This window comes from Armigeres subalbatus, chromosome 3 (assembly GCF_024139115.2).
Source record: "Armigeres subalbatus isolate Guangzhou_Male chromosome 3, GZ_Asu_2, whole genome shotgun sequence".
NCBI lineage: Eukaryota > Metazoa > Arthropoda > Insecta > Diptera > Culicidae > Armigeres > Armigeres subalbatus.
In genome coordinates this window covers 156708100-156733027 of record NC_085141.1, presented here as the reverse complement: position 1 = coordinate 156733027, position 24928 = coordinate 156708100, and the positions used below count along the sequence as shown (strand labels likewise).

Genomic DNA, 24928 nt, shown 5'->3' with positions numbered 1-24928 from the left:
TTATCATATATTATTGTATCACATTTTAATCACATGGTGGTTGGTGACTTACATTGGTTTATCACTTTACATCTAGCGCCTGGGATTTTCTACATATCACAAGTTTGAACAGCTTCTCGGTTAGTTGTTTGTAAAACTTGTTCGAACAATCCGAGTCGTAGAGGTATGAAATCATTGAGGTACGTGACCTCAGTTAGCTAAGTGTTCGGCGCTTGATCTGCAGTTGGACTCCGTGGTGCGGTTTCAGAATCAACTCAGATGCTAGCGTGGGTTCGTCAGGAGAGCCCGGTGGTAGGATGAACTCGTAGTGGCGCAAAAGCTTCGATATCACGCTTTTCATCTCATTGAGAGCGAATTTTTGACCTGTCAGAAAATAACACGATGTTTAAATAATTTGGAACAATATTAAGGTAAGTGTTTGATGCGTAACCCACCGATACAGTTCCGCGAACCAGCACTGAATGGAATATACTTATATGGGTTGAATTTCTCCACCGACTTTTCGCCCTCGAATCTTTCAGGAATGAATTGCAAAGGGTTGTCAAAATATTTGGGATCTCTACCCATGAAATAGATTCCGATGATTAGGTTTGCCCCAGCAGGTATGATCTTGCCGTTGATTGTAGTTTCTTCCACGCACTTTCGACCAATCATTGGGACCGAAGGATAAAGTCGAAGCGTTTCCTTAATCGACATCTCTAAGTAGTCCAGGTCGTTCAAATGAGATAGTTCTATTCGTTCATTCGGATCCTTTCCTATTACTGACACTATTTCGTCGAAGACTTTCTGCTGAATTTCTGGGTTCTTAGCCAGGTTGAATAGCGTGAAGACGACTGCCGAGGTTGTTGTGTCGTGTCCTTCAAACATAAAAGTATCCACTTCCTCACGGATTTCCAGATCGGTCAACGGTTTACCGTTAATACTTGTTTTCAGCAACATATCGAGGAAAGCATCCCTTCGTTTCTCCCCAAATTCGTCTGAAACACCGTCTTGTTCGTTTGTTTTATTCATGAGCTCCTTCCGACGAGATTTGATGACTTTATCTGTATAACCGTGAAGGACTTTCAGTGCTTTCCTCAGTCTCTGATAGCTCGGAGTCAGATAAAACAGAGGGGTTCGGCGAATAAAATCGAACATACGTCTGATTGATATGTTAGCTGCTGCTTTGACTGCTTGAACGTACTCGCAGTCGGTATTGCGGAGAGCATTCACAGACGTCCCCATTGCACTTTCTAAAACATTATTGGCATTATGTATTTATTCAATATGCATATGCTTTTGCCCTTTTCACACTTACCACAGATGACATCCAGGGCATACAACAGCACGTAGGGAAACATATCGAATGTTTCGCCGCTGTCGGCGTGCTTGCCCAGGACGTCCACCAGCTCGGCAGCGTTGCGATCGAACACATCCACGAACTGGTCCAGGATCTTGAAATGGAACGCCGGAGTGATGGCTTTCCGCCGGGCGTGCCATTTGTGTCGCTTGCTCAGAAGCAAACCATCGCCAAGCCAGTCGGAGAGGTAGTCGTACTCGCCGGATTTATTGGTCAAGTTTTTGTCGGTAAGAATGGTCTGTAAAGCACAAGCAGAGGTCGTGATCAGAGAAGAGGGATGGATTAAAGATGTTAACATAAGCATAGCCTTACTTCAATTATGTTGGGATCTCCCACGTATAACGAAAATTGAGGACCTTGCCAAAATCGTACCACAGTGCCATACAAATTGGTGAGATGCTGAATGATCGGCAGAAATTCTGAAACCGTATAAATAGATATATGAATAATGTGCCACATGCAGTCGATCGAAGAATTGTTCTTAAGTGCCTCAATATAAAAAATCTGATTTGTTTTACTTTATCGCTCACGTTAGATCCGAAGGTTTGGATCTATGTCTAGAAACTTATTTTCTTACGATATTTTTATAGCCATCCAAAAGTTTAGGAAGTTTAAAATACATTTCTTTTTCTGCAAATCGTAATGCGACTTATTTGTGATCGGTCACACATATCCGTGCGTCCATTGTGCTATGTGCTGAAGTTGATATTTCGGCCAGCTTTACACACTCACGCAATTATGAGCGATGTTCGGTATTTTTTAGCTGATTGTGTTTGTTAAAATTATCTAATCACAGTGCCTTCGGTTACTTTTTCCTCATTATAACAGAGACAGCATAGTGGGATACTGTACATAACTATTCTCAGAATTCGAATACTGTTTATTGTAACTTTCAGTACTGATAAGATCGGTAAACTATAATTATAGTTACGACCATAAAGAATGTTTATGCTAAATTTCAGGAAAATAAAAATCAACAAAATTAAAAATGAAAAACCCGTGATATCGGGGAGAACAGTTGTAATTATTTTTAGTATTTGATAAAATGATGTGATTATTTTCTTGTATGCCAGGAGTGTTTTGTTTCCGAAGGAATTAATTTATTTTATTTATTATTTATTTCCTTAGGACTAATGCGGCGTACAGGCACACAGTGGGGCGGATTGAAATTAAAAGACGGTCAAAAGTACAAATATGGTTTAAAATGAGAACTATTGGGTTTATTATACTTACTGGGATGAAATTTTATCACTTTCAACTACATTCATAACGATTGTTGTGGCTGTAGCATTCAGTACATATACATACATTTTCATGTATTTTACGTCATTTTCAAATGCCTCGGAAAAAACCTGCGGGCCCTAGCGGGTCGTAAATTTGGTTTAGTTTGAAAATTTATAATGTAAACTAGTAGCCATGTGATTTTCAGCGCTGGATAATGATGGGTAAATTGTTTTCCGACCACATGAAAACACCACGAAATGAGTGAATTGCGAAATAAGCCCATATTCAACTCCATAAGCCAAGGGTGAACATTTCATGAATTTGTGATACAATGTATGCGATTGATAGTTGATTATGGTATATTCGAAGATGTATTGAGTTCGAAATGATTCAATAACAAATTAGAAAAATATTGCAAAGATATCATACCTCATATTTATATATTATCAATGGTGTAAAAATAGTTTTCATGCCAACTTCAAAGGTACCCCAATGGGCACAATATCGTCAAATTGACAAAACCAAAGTAATTTACGATGTTTTATTACCTGTATAATGCGCGAAAAATATTTAAAAAATACAATACATCATTTTGAAAAATTACCTTTTGACCCTCTTTTTAAGGATTCGACCCTCTGTGAGACGGTCAAGCAGTTTTACCAACATTGACTCCATTGACATTGACCTCTCGTTTGACACTGACATTGACCTCTTAGCATCCACCAAATTTTACCTTTTCAGCAACAGACGTTGATCAGCCCAAAACATGTCTTTAAAAGTCTTAAACTCAAAAATATCATTTTTATTGACTTCAAAAGACGATGTCTTCGCCGGTAGCGGTCCAAGTACCAACTGTGATTACCGTCGGCGGTGCTTGAAGAAAATTTGTATGCTGAAAACAGATTACGATCTGTTTGTAATGTAAATATTTTACACTTCACATAATTTTTGGTTAAAAATTGCGAAAAACCTAATATTTACGTGATTTTACGATTCCCATTGCACTAAGAGACAATTTCTTCACCACCGCTTAACTCTTAAGCGGTGCTTACCCATACACTTAAACCGGGCTTAAGCACTAAGCGGAGGGGAAAAAATCGGCCCTACGAGGTTTTACATAGTTTACGTCGAGCGGTCCTGCCTTGTCTTCTTATTGGCATTACATCCCACACTGGGACAGAGCCGCCTCGCAGCTTAGTGTTCAATAAGCACTTCCACAGTTATTAACTGCGAGGTTTCTAGGCCAAGTTACCATTTTTGCATTCGTATATCATGAGGCTATCACGATGATACTTTTATGCCCAGGGAAGTCAAGACAATTTCCAATCCTAAAATTGCCTAGACCGGCACCGGGAATTAACCCAGCCATCCTCGACATGCTCTTGCTTTGTAGCCGCCCGTCTTACCACACGGCTAAGGAGGGTCGTGCCTTGTACACAACCCTTCTAATTTTTGTAAGTGTACGCTATTTAAGTACTCAGAACTAATGGGAATTCACTACCACTTTTCTGAGCAATGGATCTGACAGCTCTTCATCCCTTTTCTACGAGGAGTATACTTCTCAAGCCTCAAAATAAGGATTTGTGCTCTAAAAATAAACCTCCAATTATTGATACATTGTTCCAATAGTTGCGGTAAGTCGATCGACATTTCACGTAAAGGCTACATGACTGCTTCATGGGTTTGAAGGTTAATTATTTTTCTGCTTTGACAATTAGAAGAAATAAAATAATTGAAATGAAATATTTTTTTTAAGAATTAGAAACACAAATAAACAAATAAACTTCTATAGCGTGAATAAATAATTTCGTACCGCAGATTTATTTTTCATTCATTCTACGTCGAGCGTCCGAGCGAGACGGTTGTAGGGTAAGACGGTATAATATGCCCCCCCTAAGGCAAAACCTTGATAACTTTTTACTTTTCATCGCAATTTATGCAAATTTTGTGTTATTTGGTAGTGCAAGAAGTCGCAAATGCATTGTCCGTGAGTAGTCATATAAAAATATTACAGATAACACGTAATAATGCTTTTTTGAAAAGTCGTGAAAAAATTGATTTCAAAAAGTGCCTGGGCAATACGCCCACCTTAGCCAAAGACGTTCCAAAGCCCTTCATTAGTATTTTATCAATCCCATAATAAAAAGGTTACAAATCATCATGTGCTTGACATTAAAAAACCAACATAAGTCCATTTAATCAGGTTTTATTTACATTTCAATAATTTCCATATAATTTGAAAGCAACTGCTGCAAGCTCGCCGCGCTTGTGTCCAGTTGGTAAGAACATATCGTCCTGACTACCCTGGGGCGGTTTGGCCAGTAAAACATATTTGCAAAAATCGTTACGTTTTTGAAGATGGAAGCAATTTTATATCATATTAACCACTGAGAAAAGTTATTTTGTTGCCCAACTAAGTGTTCCCGTGCATTTTTTGCGGATAGTATGCTAGCGTCGCTCCAGAATGTTGAGCAAACAAACATGAAAAGTTACATTTGCTATTATTTTCATTATGTAATACAAAAACACTTCCACATTCACATAGTACGATGGTTTTACAAATATTTATAGGTACCAACTGATTTTGACCCTCAGTTAGTTATAGTTTTCTAGAATTAAAACCCAGATTAATCCACCTAGCGGTGATGATGCCTTTCTCGACCTTCGTAAAATGTGTGTGCTTGAAAATAGATGAGCTAGTAGCTAGGAGTAAAAACAGACAAATTTCTTTGTCCGTTCTATGAAAATCAGATTATTTATGGCAAAGATATTGTAGATCCAGTTCAAAACCGAAAATCATATTTTGTCCCATTCCCGGATGTCGCGACTGCATCGCGAGTGGTGCCCGACTATGGCACAGTTGCGCACTACTCGCGATGCAGTTGCAACATCCGGAAATGCGAGAAAATGCGATTGTCGCGAAACCTCGGTTCGGTTTTCAGCTTGATCTACAATATGCTAATAAGAATTACGACATTTTGTTTCCTTTTTCAATCTTTTTGACGTACATACCCTGTTTTATTTTACCCAGTCATGTATTTTAAGGATATCACTTTTGGATGTAAATTGAACTGAAGCTCCGACTACACAAAAGAAAACGAAATGTCATTCCCATCAAGCGAGCGAAGGGCAATATTTGTTATGATATAAATCTCATGACCGTCTTTCTACCAAACTCCCGTATGAAGAGGAAGGAAGTGTATCAGTGTGGAAGCATCCGATAGTTCGTTTTCGGAAAGAAATTATAGCCTTTCGGTACAACTTTGTTGCACAAGAAAGGCAAAAAGTATTTTGGCCATAATTTCAAAGGTAATAGTCCAATCTGGCCAACTTTCTAAATAGAACAGGATTCCGCATCTAATGCAATTTGTTGTGAGTAAATCGGTTGAGGGTAAGTCCATTAAAAGTCAGCTAGACTTTTTTACTCGCTTTTTTATAACACATAGTATATTTTGGCCATAATTTCTATGCCCATGGTCCAAATTTTCAATAGAAAACAATACGACAGGATTCCACGTCGAATGAAACTTGTTGGAATTATAGATAGTGGAATATATAGATGAGTGAAGATAAATCCTCTGTCTCCAAACGAACTGTCAAACGTGTCTCCAAACGAGCATGACGTCACGATTTCAATGGAAACGTTAAGGGCTGTGACGTCATATGTGCGTGTGCACGGGCAGAAAAATCGACTCAGCCATGCTTTCGCTCATCTATATATTCTACTATCTATAGTTGGAATTAAATCGGTTGAGGATAAGTTCCCGAAAAAGTGAGCTAAACTTTTCGCACTTTTGGTGCGCGCACACACACACACAGAGACATCATCGCAGTTCATCGAGCTTATACGTATATAACACTATGAGTCTCCAGGCCTTCTGTGAAAGTTTGGTTTTGGAGCGAACATACAGCCTTTTCGTAGAAAAAGGCAAAAATGGTGTTTCAGCCATAATTTCCGAACCCATAGTCCGATCTAGCCAATTTTCAATAGAAAACAATGGGACAAGATTCTGCGTCGAATGCAATCTGTTGCGAGCGTCAATAGATGAAGTCTAAGTGCTAAAAAAGTGAGCTAGACTTTTTCGAACTCTTTTTCACAATAAATAGTAATTTGACCATAACATCTAAGCCCATAGTCCGATCTGGCCAATTTTCAATAAGAAAATATGAGACATTCTGCGTCGAATGCAACTTGTTGTGAGCAAATCGGTTAAGGATATGTGCCCGAAAAATGAGTGACATTTTTTACGCGATTTTTTCGTATGAATTTGTATTTTGGCCATAACTTTCGATCCCATAGTCCGATCTGGCCAAATTCAAATAGAAAACAATGGGACAGGATTCTGCGTCGAATGCAACTTGTTGCGAGCAAATCGGTTGTGGATAAGTGCCCGAAAGATGAGTGACATTGTTTACGCGATTTATTGTTTTAATTTGTATTTTGGCCATAACTTTTGATCCCATTGTCCGATCTGGCCAATTTCAAACAGGAAACAATGGGACAGGGTTTTGCGTCGAATGCAACTTGTTGCGAGCAAATCGGTTGAGGATAAATTCCCGAAAAATGAGTGACATTTTTTACGCGATTTTTTCGTAAGAATTTGTATTTTGGCCATAATGTTCGATCCCATAGTCCGCTCTGGCCAATTTCAAATAGGAAACAATGGGACAGGATTCTGCGTCGAATGCAACTTGTTGCGAGCAAATCGGTTAAGGGTAAGTGCCCGAAAAATGAGTGATATTTTTTTTAGTAGTTTTGCGCACACACACACACATACACACACATACACACACACACACACACACACACACACACACACACACACACACACACACACAGACATCACCTCAATTCGTCGAACTGAGTCGATTGGTATATAACACTATGGGTCTCCGGGCCTTCTATAAAAAGTTTGTTTTTGGAGCGATCATATAGCCTTTACCGTATACTTAGTATACGAGAAAGGCAAAAAGGGGGGCGTTTTGGCCAGATGGGGCGCATTATACCGTCTTACCCTAAGTCCGCGTACGGTCTGCTTCTCTTTTGGTTTTTTCCTGAAGTACCGGTAGGGTTTTTTTTTCGAAAGTGTTTTGAAGCATAGTGCTTGAGTGGAAGTGGTGCTTAGCTGAAGCAGTTAAGTAACCATTTCGTTGCTTTTGCAAGACAACGCAAAATTTTGCAGTTTTTTCGGCGTCCATCGCAGACGCAGGCATCATCGTCCCACGCCGACAGTCATCATCCATCGTGCGTCTCCACCAACACAGACGCTGCCGTCCTGCCACCATCCATCCACCCAGTTGCAGTGTTGTCTGCGGCGAGAACACTAACAACAGCGTGGTTCGCTTCGACCGCACCACCGGCAGTGTCCATCCAGCCAGTGTGTGCTGCCAGAACCGTTAGCCGGCGACACAGCAGTGTGAATGCAAGTATTTACTTGAGCTCCCTCTCATTGTTCCCCTCTCTTCTCCATCTTATTGGAATAGTTTTTTTTCCTTCTTTTTTACTCGTATTCCCATCTCATCATTTTGTGTGTGTGTTTTTTTCTGTCCTTGTGATAATTGTTCAGTTTCAAAATAGATTGTGCCTCGTTGCAGCGGCGCTTTTGGTGTCCACAATGCGCGAAGGCGAAGATGGCGGGGGTACTTCGTATTCTATGTCAGATTTTTCGTTGCATTCGGGTGTTCCAAACCAAAACGAAATGGACACCAGCAACGCTAAAATTTCCTCTACGAGCCCCCGTCTCAAGGTCTACCCTCACGACTCTAGTGGACCGTATGTTGTTTTCTTTCGACCCAAAGGCAAACGTTTGAATATCAGCCAGATTGGCAGAGATCTGGAAAAGCGATTCTCGTCTGTCACGACCATTGACATGGTTGGGTCCAGTAAACTTCGCGTCACGGTCAGTGATCGCAAACAAGCCAACGAGATTGCCACATGCGAGCTTTTCACTCTCGAATATAAGGTTTATTTAACGTCAGCAGTGTGTGAGATCGCGGGGGTGGTGACGGAGGGAAGTATGACATGCGACGATTTGAAACAAGGTTTCGGTCGTTTCAAGAACGCTTCTTTGCCTTTTGTTGCGATACTGGATTACAAACAAATGTAGGGGAGAACGGTCCAAAATGCACCCCTGGGGCAAAATGGCCTCACTCATAAAATCACTCATATAATCTGTTGTAGAACATTTATGAACGAATATTACCATTACAATTCATAATTAGTTATCCATCATTGAGCTTCATTGGAAAAATTTGGCAAAATCCCTTCATATTCACTCAAATTGAACGATTTGCTATTCTTCAACCACATCAGTAAGATTGTAGTTCAATCCAATAAGAAAAAAACAAACAACCATGCGTTCACCATCATTTTACATGCAATTGAATCATTTTAGACCACCATTCGGGCGTTTTGCCCCAGGCCTATTTTTAAAACATTTTTTAAATGCGTTAGAAAGTCATGAAAACCTTATTGTTTTGAATAGAAGATCATTGTGAAATGTAGCTGGGTTTGTAAATTTTGCACCTATACGTTGAAATGGTTGGGTATTTTTGTTTATATGGGCGAAAACATCGAAAAAGCTTAAGGGGTGCATTTTGGACCGTTCTCCCCTATTCGGTGTCGCAGGAGGGAGAGAAGCGGAGTTATTCCCCGTCTCACTCTTTCTGCGTCACCTTTTCCGGGTCCGCACTGCCTGACTACGTAGTGATTGGCAAACTTCGTCTACCTCTTCGGCTGTATGTAACTATCGAAGGTGATGAATTGTGTTAATTGCAAGCATCTGGGCCACACCGCTCAGTACTGCTGCAATAAACCTCGCTGTGCATCATGCGGAGAAGAGCATGTGGAGGAAGCGTGCAAGACGGCACCGAAATGTGCCTATTGTAATGAAAGCCCTCCACATGCTCCACCAGAAGCGGTCTCTTCAGCAGCCTAGAAAGCAGCCTCATAATGAGCCCCAATCCAACATGGTCAAATTCAAAGCGGGTGGAAATACTCAAAAACGTTCAACTTTTGTGGTTTCACATTGGGATGATCGAGAGTTTCCACCGCTTCCTGGAACATCTAAAATCCCAGATGCCCCAATTTTTGCGATTTCTCAGTCGGAAAGAGAGCATAAAGAGCGAACAGAAGAACTCCCAAGCGCTCCAATGTTCACACTTTCTGGCATCGTGGAGCTCATCCTCAACTTCTTTGATGCTTCCGACCCCGTGAAGAACATGGTCAAAACTGTTCGTCCTATTCTGACTCCTCTCATGAAGCAGCTGGCTTCAAAAATGCCCCTCCTCGAGTCATTTGTATCCTTCGATGGCTAACTTAGTCAATAAGGGTAATATGATTTCGATTCTACAGTGGAACTGTCGAAGTATTCTTCCAAAATTAGATATATTAAAATTTGTAGATGACAAATTACAATGCGATGCTTTTGCTTTATGTGAAACTTGGATAACACCAGATGTGCTTTTAGGGATAAAAAACAGCACTCCTTCTATAGAGCCGATCTTGCGCCGATGTCTGGCACCGAAGCTGTCGCATGTCAGGTGACTATTCGATGAAAGGACCTCAGTATCGCCTCGATATATCTTATTCTCCAAAAACCGCGATATCTCGTAGAGATCTCTCGCACATCAGCTCGGTTATGCCCGAGCCGGGTATACCCCGTTAGGCATAAGTACGATAGGTATAACGTTAGGCATAAGTACGTTAGGCATAAGGACGATAGGCATAAGTACGTTAGGCATAACGGACGATAGGCATAATGTTCGTTAGGCATAATGGACGTTAGGCATAAAATGACCCAAAGAACAGCTCATGACATAAAGAAAGCAGAATTATGCCAAGCGTCCATTATGCCTAACGTACATTATGCCTAACGTACATTGTGCCTAACGTCCGTTATGCCTAACGCCCGTTATGCCTAACGTACTTATGCCTAACGTCCTTATGCCTAACGTCGCGGACCCGCCCGAGCCACGATTGCTCCTGGGAGATTTTGACTCCCACGGAACAGGCTGGGGGAACTGTACGACGACAACCGTTCAACAATGAAATACGACCTCTGCGACGACTTTCATATGTCAATTTTGAATACAGGAGAAGTTACACGAGTGGCTCCTCCAGCAAGAGATAGCCGTCTGAATCTTTCCATTTGTTCGAGCTCATTATCGTTGGACTGTACTTGGAAGGTGGTCCAAGATCCCCATGGTAGTGATCATTTGCCGATCGAAGTCTCGATATCCAATGGACGTAATCAATCTGTTTCACAACTTTATCGCAAGAAATCCGCCGCGTTTAAAGAATTTCGGAAACACGGTTCGATCGTACTTCACAGACGGTACATCGCGCTCGAGATCCAGTTCAAGAAACTGGTCAATGTAAAGAAACGCGGAAATTGGCGCACTTTTGTTGAAAGTTTATCGCGCGAAACCTCAATGAAAACTCTGTGGACCGTCGGGAGAAAAATGCGCAACGCGTCGTCCCTAAACGAAGATCGTGAAAGCTCGTCGCGGTGGATACCTGACTTCGCAAAGAAAGTTTGTCTGGATTCGGTACCGGTGAAGCAAGAGTTACGTGATACTTTTGCTAACAGGGATGATATGGATCGCCCCTTTTCGATGATTGAATTCTCGCTTGCTCTCCTTTCATGTAACAATTCCGCTTCTGGGATGGATAGAATTAGGTTCAATTTGCTTAAAAACCTCCCAGACGTCGCGAAGAGGCGCCTATTGAGCTTGTTCAATCGATTACTCGAGTGTAACATTGTTACGGATGACTGGAGGCAAGTGAAGGTGATAGCCATCCAGAAGCCCGGATGCCGAAGATCTTATGACGTTGTATCGAACAACCATTTTGTCGGTCCTCGAATATGGTAGTTTCTGCTTCCAGTCCGCGGCTTAAGTACCACTGTCTCCGTATCGCGTTAGGATGTATATAGTCGACTCATACGATGAGCTTGGAAGAACTTGCGGGAGTACTGTCACTAACAGATCGTTTCGCGGAATTATCGCTCCGGTTCCACACCCGTTGTGAGGTTCTCAATCCATTGATCATTGACAACTTCGAGATGCTGCTCGAACAAAACCCTCAATCTCGATTCATGAGTATTTACCACTGGTATATGACGCTGACTTGGGGCCCTCCTTAGCCGTGCGGTAAGACGCGCGGCTACAAAGCAAGACCATGCTGAGGGTTGTTGGGTACGATTCCCGGTGCCGGTCTAGACTATTTTCGGATTGGAAATTGTCTCGACTTCCCTGGGCATAAAAGTATTATCGTGTTAGCCTCATGATATACCAATGCAAAAATGGTATCTTGGCTTAGAAACCTCGCAGTTAATAACTGTGGAAATGCGTAATGAACACTAAGCTGTGAGGTGGCTCTGTCCCAGTGTGGGGATGTAATGCCAATAAGAAGAAGAAGAAGAATATGACACTGGAGGTAAGCCCATCTTCGGTTGACACCAATTGTGCTAACTTCTTAGACTCTTACAGTTCCTCTGTTACTTTTGATCTGTCCATGAAGCAGGATGTTCATGGAATACCAGACTTCTTTTGTGTGGAGGTCGTATCTCCATTATTTGCAAACAAAAACGGACACGCCAGCAAGAAGTTGCTAGAAGCCTTTTCACACACTGGTCAAAACCGGATGACTCTACTGGTGTTTTCCACTGAGCTAATAGCTATACACTATTCACTCGAGCAAATCGCATCTCTACCTCCTGACCACTTTTTAATCTTCACCGACAGTCTAAGTTCTAAGGCTGTTCGGTCAATGAAACCGGTTAAGCACTCATCGTATCTTCTGAATGGGATACGGAAAGCTTTGAGTGCCTTTTCGCTATGGCTTGGGTCTATGAGAAAGCGGACTCTTTGGCTTAGGTGCGCGCTATGGAAGGTGATATTTACGATCGGAAAATCACTTTCGATGAATTTTTCACATTAGCTCGACAGGAAACCTTGAACAGCTGGCAACAGAAATGGACAAATGGGGAGATGGGCAGATAGCTGTATTCAATTCGCCCGCAGGTGTCGAAGCGTCCATGGTTCAACAAATTGAATATGGGACGAGACTTCATTCGAACCATGTGTCATCTAATGTCCAATCACTAAACTTTAAATGCACATCTTTTCAAAGTGGGGTTCTCGGAAGGAAATATCTGTGTTTGCGGCGAGGATTATCAGGACATCGAACGTGTCGTATGTGCGTGCGAGGAGCATCGTGGCCCCAGATCTGCGCTAACTAAACATCTCCGGGTCCGAGGAAAACAACCAAAGCATATTAGGGAAGTTATTAATTGAAATTGATTGGCTTTTTTCGGTGACGATGAAATCAAAAAGGCATTTTTCACGTTACGCGTTTCGGCCTACTATTCTTCAGCCATCATCAGACGTAGTTCGCTAATGCGACCATTTCCCTTCCTCGGTCAAACTAGTTTGACCTTAGTTTGACCGAGGAAGGGAAATGGTCGCATTAGCGAATTACGTCTGATGATGGCTGAAGAATAGTAGGCCGAAACGCGTAACGTGAAAAATGCCTTTTTGATTTCATCGTCACCGAAAAAAGCCAATCAATTTCAATTAATGAAATCCACGGTGATTAGCTCAAACCAGATATTAGGGAAGTGTTGTCGGGCCTTGATCTCGAGTACATGTCCCTGGCCCACCTGGTCCAATTTTTGAAAGTTGCTGATGTAAGACTGTAATCATTGTCTGCCCATCCCCTTGTCTGTCGTACCCCATTACGAATGTCTGCCTCTTGTTGTACATTTCAATGTCTGTCGTTAATCCCTTCCGTACGTCTTCCTCTCGTCGTTGTCTCACAAAAAAAAGTTTGTTTGTCCCGTTACACATGTGAAAATGCGAGGAATGTCAACTTTGTTAACATCAGCATCGTAATTACGCATCCAAAAATCCTAGGCTTTCCTACTGTATGATTGTATTCCCTAACCTCGACTAAACCGCGAGTCTTTCGGTTTACCAAAACTAATACTATATTTAAGAATCGAGAAATGAGTTGTAAAACTTGATTCCGGCTCCGTAACGCTTCACGGCAAATGAGCCTTCCAAATAAACGAAAGAATTAAAAAAAAAAAATTTCATTTTGAAATTCTATGGTTGGAAACCGGAACGCCGCAGAAAGGAATCGAATGTACTTATGTGCCTTGGAATGGGACGTGGAGGTTCGAATTAAATTGGCTGATTTCTTCATGATTTGAGACAATTTGCTACAAGCGTATATGGATGCATTATTGCAGAACAGATAAAAAGATGGTAAATAGTATACTAGCCTTTGTGCAAATGATTTCTGGATAATTGGACTTATTTGCACACATGACAGACTGACACACAAGACTGCAAATGTTGTTAATCATGATTCTGAAATCGGAGACGAGCCAGCCTCGGGCTGAAAGTCTCCTTAATAAAGACAAAAAAAATCTGACAGCTGACAGTGAGTTCTCAGCCAATGCTTCAATGACATGATATTCACGTATTGCTCTTTTCACAATTGATTAGCTTTCTGTGATATCCTCCTCACACCGTTTTCGAACTTCGCTCTGTCAAACGCTTTGAGACGATGATGAAAACAAACTATTTTTATTGTTGACTATCGAATTTGTTGACTATCAGATGCAAGGCTAATCAAAATAAGGTATTTCAAAATAAATATTGTATGAAAAAATTAGATAACCTTACTGTGCAGTAGCCTTGACGCACTGCGAAATCGTGTGCGAGATTCGACTGTGATAATCATTTATTCAGGGTAAGTCCAAATAGGAGTAAATGTCGCAATATATCATACAGTTAATTTTGGTGAAATTTATGAATATTTGATTTACTGCCGCTAACCGCAAGTCAGACTTATCGGTATATGGACGCCATATCCAGATAAGTCTGACTTGCGGTTAGCGGCAGTTTAGTGTTCACGCTTTACCGCTACGTTTCGGTGTTGAACTTAATCTAGAATTAAAAAAACACCTGAATAAAGAACTAAAAAAAAATACCGCTACGTTTTATGTGCATCAGGTAAAAATAGTGGTGTTAGTGAAATTTAGTGGTTACGTGATTTTTCACAAGTTTACTTCGTTGTTTTAAACCTAGGTGAACTGCTAGGAATTTCAGAGGCTTTTGGATTTGGATTTGAAGATAAATTTGTTCTAAATATGATGTGTTACTTTATATCTTTCGTCGCACTGTCGATGATATGGTTTCCGACTACAGTATTGCAGGTACTTACACTCCAACGCATTGAACATGTCGTAAATCTTGGTGTCTTGTCGGACGACAGGCTATTTACAGTCGTTTCCAATCAGCCAACCATCGATAGAGCGAACCGCCAGCTCGGATTCATATTTGAAATTTCCAGTGAAATTCATGATCCTCTGTGCTTCAAAGCACGTTATAACTCGTTAGAACGCTCACAACATTAATTTGAAATATTTTTTTGAGCTGCGCGGTTGAAAGCTGTTCAACATTATGCGATGCGACCTCACTCAATTTGCCACCATAACAACTCATTTGAGTTCTTTCCAGAACTCCATGATGGTACTAATGGTCCGAAGGTCCATTTTTGATATTATGTTGGTTATGTTTAAAGGAAAACTAATTTTTGTTATTATTTATTGTTATCTCTAACTTCATTAATGAAGAACTAGTAATCCCGTCGAGAAAAATGAGGATATCCCACGTGACGTTATTCACTATTACACCAGAAACCCAAAGCAAAACCTAAAATTCAAGGACGTATGTTTCTTAGTCAGTGCATTACAAGCACAATAACTCACCATCGGGCTGTTTGTTTAGAAACCACAATCCATTTCCCAAAATTGGTAATGCTGGTGGGCCTGGATACTGTTTTGATAATTCCAGAGCTCTTGCGAACTTGCGATAAATTACAAACGCCACACCGCAGATCGCCAAAAACGATAGATAGATCGACATGATTGCCGTCAAGCGTTTTCGTTCACTATTCAGCCGTCTGATTTTATCGTAGATTACCCGCGATGAATGACCGATCGTGCACCACTGAAACGCCGCATCCAGAACTGGTGCAATTTATCGATTGATTAGATGTTACTTATCATGAACATCCTTAGGTCCAGATTAGTACTGATATAATAAATACGCAAAACACCGGTCGAGATTTAATAACAGTGAACTGATATCGTTGCTGAACAGGGAAGACTTGTGCGTGCTATAGTAAGATATGTTGGCTCATTTGATACTGGTGGATAAAATCCGTAATCCAATGCCGGCATCGTTCATCCATAACAAGTCGCTTATATACAGCGTACGGTGTTTCAGATTTGATTCTGTATTTTCGTTATTATCAGTATGTAGGGCAGTTAATCATGTTGATTGACATTATTGCTCAATAGTTTTATTTTTGTTACTAAGAAGCACATAAACTCAGAAAAAATTAAAAAGTCCGATTTCAATCAATTTGTCACTGAAACATCCACAAACATAAGAGTCGAAGTAACTGTTATCAACGGAAATGATCCTACATTAAATGTGTAACAGCAGCCCAGCTTGCTGGTTGGTTCCAGCTCAGTGCGTCCCGTTCACACGAATCAATTATCTTACATTAACTGATGTCTGAATTTTGACGTGAGTTATTCACTTGATGAGAGATGGGAGGTTAATGAGCTAGTTCAACCGTAAAGCGATGTACTTCCTCAAACCACACCGGCTTTACTTAGTTTTCAACCAATGGACAACATACTCATGTTACATTGATGGATTGTTTTATAGAAGTCCTATGGTGTAAAAGCCATCATACAACCAGAATGGATCCTAGCGCCAAGAATCTCGGGTCAGTTGTACTTTGGAATCAACAATGGAAAGTTTTGTATTATCGAGCTTAAAAGAATAATCCAATTCCAATTCCCATTCATATGAACTCAGTTTTCGATTCGGTAATCTTATCACATTTCCCATGCGAAAAATAGCTTCTTATCATCGCATACTGATATTATTAATAATGTGCCCCACTGGGGCGCAGATTAGTTGAACGTACGCGATCGAAAGTGAAAGTTTTCAATTGCGAACAGGCAAAATGTTTTGGTTTGTTGTTGCGGTGACTTTGATACTATTGGTTTCTGATTTTTGCCTGAAAGATATAGCCAAGAAAAAGGCTGTAAAGGTTGCCGGTCCAGCTAGTGTACCGTTTTTGGGATGTGCTTATCTTTACTGGAATCTCAAGCCTGAAGGTATGTTCCGTCTTTCTTGTTAAGTAGTTGATGCGTAGTAATTGAACATAATTCAATTTATTTTAATTCTATATAAGAATTTTGAACAATTCTATTGTATCTACTATTTCATATCATTTCTATCGTAGAAGAATTTGTGCATTTTTTATAAGTGACCCGACTAGAAGGTCATATAAAAATTATATCATCATATGTTATTATGTTACACAAAATTTTTATAACAAAATTTGTTAGAAATATGGTGCAGGATGTTGTTAAAATATCAAAAATTCTATTAAAAATAACACTACACGAAACAAAATTCTATCAAATTTTGTTACAATTTTATCATAAAAATAACATATTTTGTTAGAAATTTATAACAGAATCAGATACAAAATATATTGTTTACTGTGCAGTTACAGGTAGTGATAGGTCTCCAGATTGTGATCAACATTCAGAAATATTGGTTTTTTTTCTGAACAAGAATATTTTTCAAGAACATGAAACTAAGAACATTACAAATTAGACAACTTTTTGAAATTATATCAGCGTGTGTGATATCTATGGCAGGAGACTTTGCTACATATATTTTAATTGCCTACTGTTGGGCAATTCGGTATTAAGCATTTTTTAAATCTTATTATGTTAAAATCCTGTTACAACATTTTAAAGATAATGGCCACTAAGAACAAAATTGTATCAAAATAAGTTATAAAGATCACAATATGTTAAAATTGTGTTAAGTTTTAGTTATGCTCTTCTAATCGAAGATGATATTAGGTTTTTACTATTCTTAGCTTTTTTGACTGTACATAGTAGGTACACTGAGTGAAATAAAAATAGCATCACCGTGTTTTTTTTTACTAATATTTTCTGAAATTATTAACAGATGATGGTAATTTTAGTTTAGGATGTAAGTATACATATCTTCTTCTTCTTCTTATTGGCATTATATCTCCCCACTAGGACAGAGCCGCCTCGCAGCTTAGTGTTCATTAAGCACTTCCACAGTTATTAAATGCGAGGTTTCTAAACCAGGTTACCATTTTTGCATTCGTATATCATGAGGCTAACACGATGATACTGTTATGCCCAGGGAAGTCGAGACAATTTCCAATCCGAAAATTGCCTATACCGGCACCGGGAATCGAACCCAGGCACCCTCAGCATGGTCTTGCTTTGTAGCCGCGCGTCTTACCGCACGGCTAAGGAGGGCCCCTAAGCATATCCTGTTTCGCAATTTTTCAGTGCGATACATTAATATCAATACGGACCATTTAAATTCATGAAAAATATTTACTCATATTCCAAAGAAATATTCATGATAGATATTTATATCGAATATGAGTCATCTAACAAGAAAAGTAAAGTCGTATGCAAAAACTGATAAAACAGAGCCTTGTTTTCGATAATCAAGCAGAAAAGGGGCGTGTGCAACATCTTAGGAATAGATGGTAAAAATGAAATCCTGCAATGATTATTTGTTTATTGGCACCTATGCCGGAGTAGCCTGTGCAGTAAATAAAAGTCTTCTCCATTTAGCTCGGTCCATGGCTGCACGTCACCAGTCTACTGTCTCGTGTCCGTAGAGTATGGCGGCGAACTCTATTTGATCACAGACCGCATCGTGCTTTCGTGCTGTATGGTTCCATTTTCTCTCTTTGCGGAAGGAAGTTTTTAATACTAGGTACCCGAAGCTATTTTAATTTCAACAGTGCTTACGATCGATCTTTGCAAGGACCCGTGCCTTCGTTTTACGTTGGACCTGTTTGCGGAAGTAAAATTCCGACAAGCGGTGGTAATCCTGCAGGGACACCGTTCTGGAAAAAAAAAACCACTTAGAAGGTCACGTCTCCACGCTCGGCAATGGGCATTAATAAAAACAAGAGGAAGGGGGAGTCTCTGAATTCTCCACTTCCTTCAAAGAAACAAGGTTTCAAGACCGTTCTGCCCAAGCGCGGAAAAAATAAAAGGAAGCTGGAGACTTCAGATATTCCTTCTATATCTAACGTTGACATTATTTCTTCTCCTATCGAACTGAGCAATCAGTTAGATTTGATTGATGACGAATTTGAGCAAATCGAATCTACCTCTAGCCCAGGTGGTTCGATCCATGCGAAGAAACAAAGGATTCCGCCAATTGTGGTATCTGTTGCCGAGTTTTCTGGCTTTCGGAATGAAATCTTGAGTAACCTTCAGAGGATCAAGGTTTCATTTCAGATTGCAAGGGAGGGGGACTGCCGCGTTTTGCCGAGATCCTTTGACGATGGTTATAGTAGAAGGTTGCAAATCTCAAGGTCCATGGTTGGATTTCCGGTTGGTTTTTGTGTTTTTATTTTCATTGTAGCCGCAAGATGTTGCAAATAGACTCAACCTCTTATGCTTTTTGTGTCACAGAGGAGTTCCAAATACGATGCGTTGTGCATAAGTCAGACCTTTAGTAAGTCACACCACAGTTGTTGTTACTCACTGAGAAACAAGAGGTGTTGCTTGGGAAGCTGTTCAGGTTGGAATAAAGTACACACAACAAATTGTTATCGGACTCCGTTTTAATGGATCCAAATAATTGTGTGAAAGTTCTAAATTGGAATGCCCGCTCTCTAAAGGGTAAGGAAGATGAATTATTCAACTTCCTAACAGTTCATAATGTGCCTTAGTACTACCGCAATAATAGGCTCAAAGGATTCAAATTTTTAACGAAAAATGTTGATTTTTCATCGTATTGAACGGAATTTTGCTAAACAAAAGCTGTTCTAGTCGTTAATTCGAAGAGTTTTAGCGTACCCACAATTGTTTGCATTGGTATTATATCCAGAATGGACTACTTTAACACTAACGCAACATTAGGGCATACCACAACGATAGGACGTTTTACCCTATATTAATTGTCTTTATCCACTTATCGATTCTTGATGATGGTGGTCGCTGCGATGTCAAACGACATAAACCGAACGTCAAATAGACTGCACCGTTCCAGAACATGAGTTAAATTTTGGCAGCCATTACCGCATGAAAAATGCTGAATAAATGACGAAAAGAGAACAATATATCTTAAGTTATTGAAATTTATATTTTTAAAATCTAAAATCATGTTGTGATAATTGAGTACCCGCGCGAAATGTAATCGGTACAATATGAACGGAGCTTTAAATTTCATAAACAGCATTAGCGCCACGCAAAAAACGGTTGCTTCAAGAACTAGTGCTTGTTTCATGGGGTTGGGTTATGCAGGTTGGAATCATCTCTGCGACAACGCAAACTGCCTCCGACGAAATGGTTCGGTACGCACTCACAACTCGGATGGCCATTAGACAAAACACGCTATTTAATTTCCTGCAGTAACGTTTCGTCTTCAGCGTAGCTCCCGAGGCTGAAACTCCGAGGATGATACTACTGCCAGAAGACGCCTAATACTGCCATTCGGACAACCCACGTTCGGCATGATCCTTCCAAACGCACAGACCATTTTAGCCACCTTTTCGCAGGAATAGTCGGCATGTTGAAATTCAACCAGTCGTCGATCATCACTCCTAGGTGGCTCAAAGCCCACATGGACGGTATGTCGTGCACTCCTACGGTAATCTGCATCCGCTGGATCCTTCAGCAGTTGTTGACCAGCATCACTTCTGTTTTGTGGTGAGCATGATGCAGCTTGACTCCATTCATCCAGTTTTCAATTGCGTCGGTCGTTTTCGCCCCCAGCATTTTTGCTTTTTCCAGCGACTCTCCGGTTATCGCAAGGACGACATCGTCCCCGAATCCGAAGATCTTCACGCCTTTGGGCAACTTCAGTTTCAGTACATAACGTTCCACAGCGTTGGGCCTAGTATGGAACCTTGCGGAACAGCCGCCGTAACCCTAATCGTCTTCTACCATTTTGGCAGCCATTACCGCACGAAAAATGCTGAATAAATTACGAAAACAGAACAATATAACTTAAGTTATTGAAATTTACTTGCGCGAAATGTAATCGGTACAATATGAATGGAGGTTTAAACTTCATAAACAGCATTGCGACACGCCAAAAAACGGTGGCTTCAAGAACTAGAACAATTCTGGAAACGCCAGTATCGCAGTTTTTAGAGCCACGTTTGATATTCCATCCGGACCCGGAGCTTTTTTCATCTTCAAGCCTTTCGCAACTAATGACAGCTCGTCGATGGAGACTTGCATATCTGCAATGGTTATTCCATCTTCATCTACGTACGACGTAGATGGTGAGACCGACAGCAAAATAAAATTTCCTTGGAAAATTAGATTTTTTTTTGATAAAATATATAGGAAGTTGCCAATCAGGGTATAAACAACAAATAAGTTAAAAGTTTCCACAAATAAAAAAAAAATTCTCAATTAAGAATTTGTTTTATTTCCCACAAAAAAAAATCCAAAAAGTTCAAGTTATGCCAATAAAATTTCTACAATTTCATACCTTTTCGGTCAAACGATCATTTCGGCTAGGACGACCTATTAGGGCAAACAACTTGTTCGACCAAATTACCCGTTCGGCCGTGCATCGCTTTCGGCCAATGGAATTTTCCAAGAATTTCCTTTAAAAAAATTCGAAAAATTTCCGTTGAAATCCAAAGAATTGTTTGTTGAAATCTACATTTTGAACAATCTCCCGCGGAAACTCTGAGATTTTTTTCTTATAAATTCCGGAGAATTTCTCATAAAAATTCGAGAGAGTTTACCGTGAAAACTTCTTAGAATCTCCCGCGCAGTGACGGGAAATGTCATTTCGATGTAATTTTGTTGATGACTTTTTTCACAAGTTAATCACATTTGTGTTTTTAATATAAACATGTAGCCCTCAGAGGATCCTAAAACTTTTTCTAATAGGTCATTGCTCTAAATCTGAAATTGGCGACGTGAGAGCCGAATTTTTGTCAATGACATGTCATAACATTCCGCGACATTTTTTAAATTACGCTCTCCTGCCTCACACTTTGTATTTAGAACAACGATCTGTTTGACAAAGTTCTAGGATCCTTCAAGCATTGAATGTTAATCAATTAATCCGAATTGTAAATGATTTTTGAAAAAAAGTTATTAGCAAATTAGTAATAGCAATCCCATGACATTTTTTTTGACATTTACCGTCACTGCTCCCGCGGATGTTCCGAAGAATTTTCTGTTTTAACGTTTGGGTTGGTTATGTCAACCTAGCTGTCCTAATTATTCTATTCTGAGAAAACGTTACAACAACCATTCTATTAGGCGCAATCCCCTACAATTATGAAGAATTTCCTGTATAAATTTCGAAGAATACTCAACAGAAACTGAACAGGAACTTCCATTGGTGCAACTTCCAGTGAAAATTCTGAAGAAATTATCATGTGAATTCCGAACACTGAGAGCAGCTTTGCAGTTAAAATTACTATATTGTAGGGTTAAATTAAAAACACAACGCCACTAGATTTGTGCAGACTATATGTTGCGTTTGTACCAAACTTAATAAGCGTTTATTTTTACCATGGCCTAAAAGCAAAATAGAGCAGTCAAAATTATCACGTTTATGTTTGTTTTAACTACAATCCAGTAATAAAATTTACTATGTGGCGCTTTTAAAATAAAAATGAATTTTCTGTCAATTTACCTAATTGGGAATAGTATTTTGAAAATTCAATAAAAATCGAGCTCATTTTTTTGTTTATTTTTCTAAACATTTAGATTATTACATATGTTTGATTAAATTATATTACACTCTCGGTTCCACTTGTACATAATTGATTTAATAGAAATCGAAATGAAAATTATGCGAAATGTTCCGGTTAAAATTAACAGGTTAAACCCGATAAAATCATGCATTCTCCATCCGCAACATCTTGACGGGAATGACGAACATCCAGCGAGAACTTCATCTGAGCCAACATCGCGACAGAAATCAACACAGGATCTAAAGAAACCTGGTACTTGATGTCAGTAAGCTCGACAGCCACAGCTACAAGTACAATATTCTCTCATAACGCCCGCGCCATCATAGATTTCAGAAATTTCGAAGAACGACCCAACTCAGCATCGGTTTCACGCAACTGAAAAAATCTGAAGGGTTATGTACAAGACACGACCGCCCAACGTAAACTACGTAGAACAGTCTGGTGCATTGAGGAATGTAGTCATATTTTAAGATAATTCATTCGATTACTTATGTCACTGGTTTAGAACAAAATTACCATATCTTAAAATATAAAAAAAATGTTGGATACCGTAGTCAGGGGTGACGTCCGAGCCCTCATCGACAGTCTGGAGGTCGGATGACAAAATAGTTCAAAGAGGTCACTTATAATTCAGTTTTATTGTTCTCAGATACATTAAATCTATTCTACAAGCATTCTATGTAGTTGAAACAGTGACCCATTCTCACCCCATTTGACCCGTTGTATCCCCAACGACGGTACGATAATTTAAAATTTTAACTTTAAAACCCCAAGTGGTAATAATGCTTTTCGCAATTCCAACTTTTGCATTCGACTTAGAGTAAAATTAGTAGGGATTCTGTTTCATTCCAAATTTTCGCCCACTATTCTAGTTTATTTGTTGTAATATATAGGTGGATATAGTGGAGTATGTTTATTAAATAATACTATCCTGAAATAAAAATAACTCACTAGCGTTACATGGTTATGATATCCAAAGCAGCACACGTTGAGCCAATCTTGTTGAAGTAACCATATTGTGAGAGAATTCGGGCATATAAAAGTTACTGTGATCGATGTGCAATATGTTTGTTGCTGGGGGTGTATACTGGTGAGTGCGTGTACCACGATTCAGCGATTTTACGACAGACAGAAGAATCTCTGCTCTAGCTACGGACAAACAGGTACCTCTGTCCAATGGTAGTCAGAGCATCGAGTCATCACTGGTGGAAGAATACGAGCCTTGGACCTTTGGAAGAGTTAGCAGAGAAGGGATAGTCGTATTGTTGAGTCCGACAAAGAAGCGCGAGTCGATAAAACCCGGTTGCGCCAACTAGAAATCAACAAATACTAGCCATGTACCGTTTTGACTCAAATTCCGAACATGACTCATATTCCGAATTTTAGCTTTTAAAAGCCCATTTTAACTTTATTCGTGTAATTTTCTCCACAGGAGTTTGAATTTGTTTGTTATCTTGTTTCTTCGTGCGGAAAATCAATGACACTTTTAGTTTTAGGGCGCTAAAACGTCAGTGTTCGGAATATGAGTCATATTCGGGATTTGAGTCAGAACGGTACCAAAAACCAAGCCATTCGGTTGAGATGCGCCAGAATAGTAAACGCTGCGGACGGGAATAGGGTATTTGTGCTATTTTATTACAATCTAACTCCCACTATCTGGCAGTGGCATTATGGATAACATATTCGTGCAACCATATTATTAACATGATTGCAAGAATCTTAGATCCGGGAGCAAGAAAGTAATAGTTCTATTGTAACCTATAGCCCGTTTCAATAAAGTATGCGTTCCGAAGCTATAGCCGTATACAATAAGCCCCGCATGATTGTACCCCCAGAGTATCTGAAGTGCATTCAAACTTCCTGAATAAAAATTGAAATCTTTTGATTTTGGCGCATATTTAATAATAAACATATAATTCACAATTTGCAGTTTATCATAAAATGGCTTACCATTTTCCTAAGTTATCTTTGAACCGAACATGTTTGTTCATTTGCAGTGCGATTGTCGCATTATGACATTGCAATGCCGTTGCTAACAATCGATCATCCTATCTTTGCACAAAATAGGAGGAACTTTCGAATGAATTCCTGGAGAAACTTCCGAAGGAATTCCTGGAGGAACTTCCGAATAAATTACTCGAGGTACTTCCGAAGGAATTCCTGGAGGAACTTCCGAAGGAATTCCTGGAGGAATTTCCGAAGGAATTCCTGGAGAAACTTACTTTATTTTCCTCCTTAGTCTTATCTATCTTATTTGTCTTATTTGTCTTATTTGTTTTATTTGTAATATTTGTCTTATTTGTCTTACTTACACCTTGTACAGAAATCCTCTCACTATATTTTCTAATGTTGTTCTAGAAACGGCTCATGTTTTCATTTTACAAAACCAGCTGGTGTTTGTTTATTTTGATTTCCTCATTGCGTGATTGGTCGGCGCTGCTGCTGTTCTCTCGCCGAACCACTGCATTGTATAGATGACCGTTTGCAGTATTGCACTAATTAGGTAGTAATCGATG

At 39.8% G+C, this 24928-nt stretch overlaps 2 protein-coding genes across 5 annotated transcripts in view; one reads left to right on the top strand and one right to left on the bottom strand.

The window, feature by feature from the left end:
• The window catches only part of LOC134225141 (cytochrome P450 4d2-like), a 53882-nt gene that overhangs the window by 104 nt on the left and 28850 nt on the right, over nt 1-24928 (top strand). Inside the window, exon 1 of one of the 3 annotated variants that reach the window (XM_062704981.1) lies at nt 300-410. The exons of 1 other annotated variant lie outside the window; for it this stretch is intronic. Coding sequence is in view for 1 of the 2 variants with exons in the window: in XM_062704979.1 (XP_062560963.1) it covers nt 16620-16773 (154 nt within the window). In the remaining variant the exon portion in view is untranslated. Of the gene's footprint in view, nt 1-299; nt 411-16604; nt 16774-24928 lie in introns of those variants that run through there. One more of the 3 variants, XM_062704979.1, reaches the window with a different exon arrangement.
• On the bottom strand, nt 9-24847 carry LOC134225143 (cytochrome P450 4d1-like). Of its 2 annotated transcripts, none has more exons than XM_062704983.1 (4): nt 24725-24847; nt 1298-1758; nt 435-1232; nt 9-363 (listed from the first exon to the last, which is right to left on the bottom strand). In XM_062704983.1, exons 2-4 carry the CDS (start codon nt 1641-1643, stop codon nt 194-196), a joined length of 1314 nt encoding a protein of 437 aa, XP_062560967.1. In that variant the 5' UTR covers nt 1644-1758; nt 24725-24847; the 3' UTR covers nt 9-193. The 2 variants fall into 2 exon arrangements, with proteins under 2 accessions (XP_062560967.1, XP_062560966.1); XM_062704982.1 differs by lacking the exon at nt 24725-24847 and having other exon boundaries at nt 1298-1577; nt 1652-1960.

Coding starts and splice junctions, on each gene's coding strand:
- LOC134225143 (XM_062704982.1), bottom strand. CDS start 1,798: ATGTGGCACATTATTCATATATCTATTTATACGGTTTCAGAATTTCTG. Junction 1,578..1,651: donor GAGATCCCAACATAATTGAA/GTAAGGCTATGC, acceptor TGTGCTTTACAG/ACCATTCTTACCGACAAAAA. Junction 364..434: donor TGGTTCGCGGAACTGTATCG/GTGGGTTACGCA, acceptor ATTTTCTGACAG/GTCAAAAATTCGCTCTCAAT.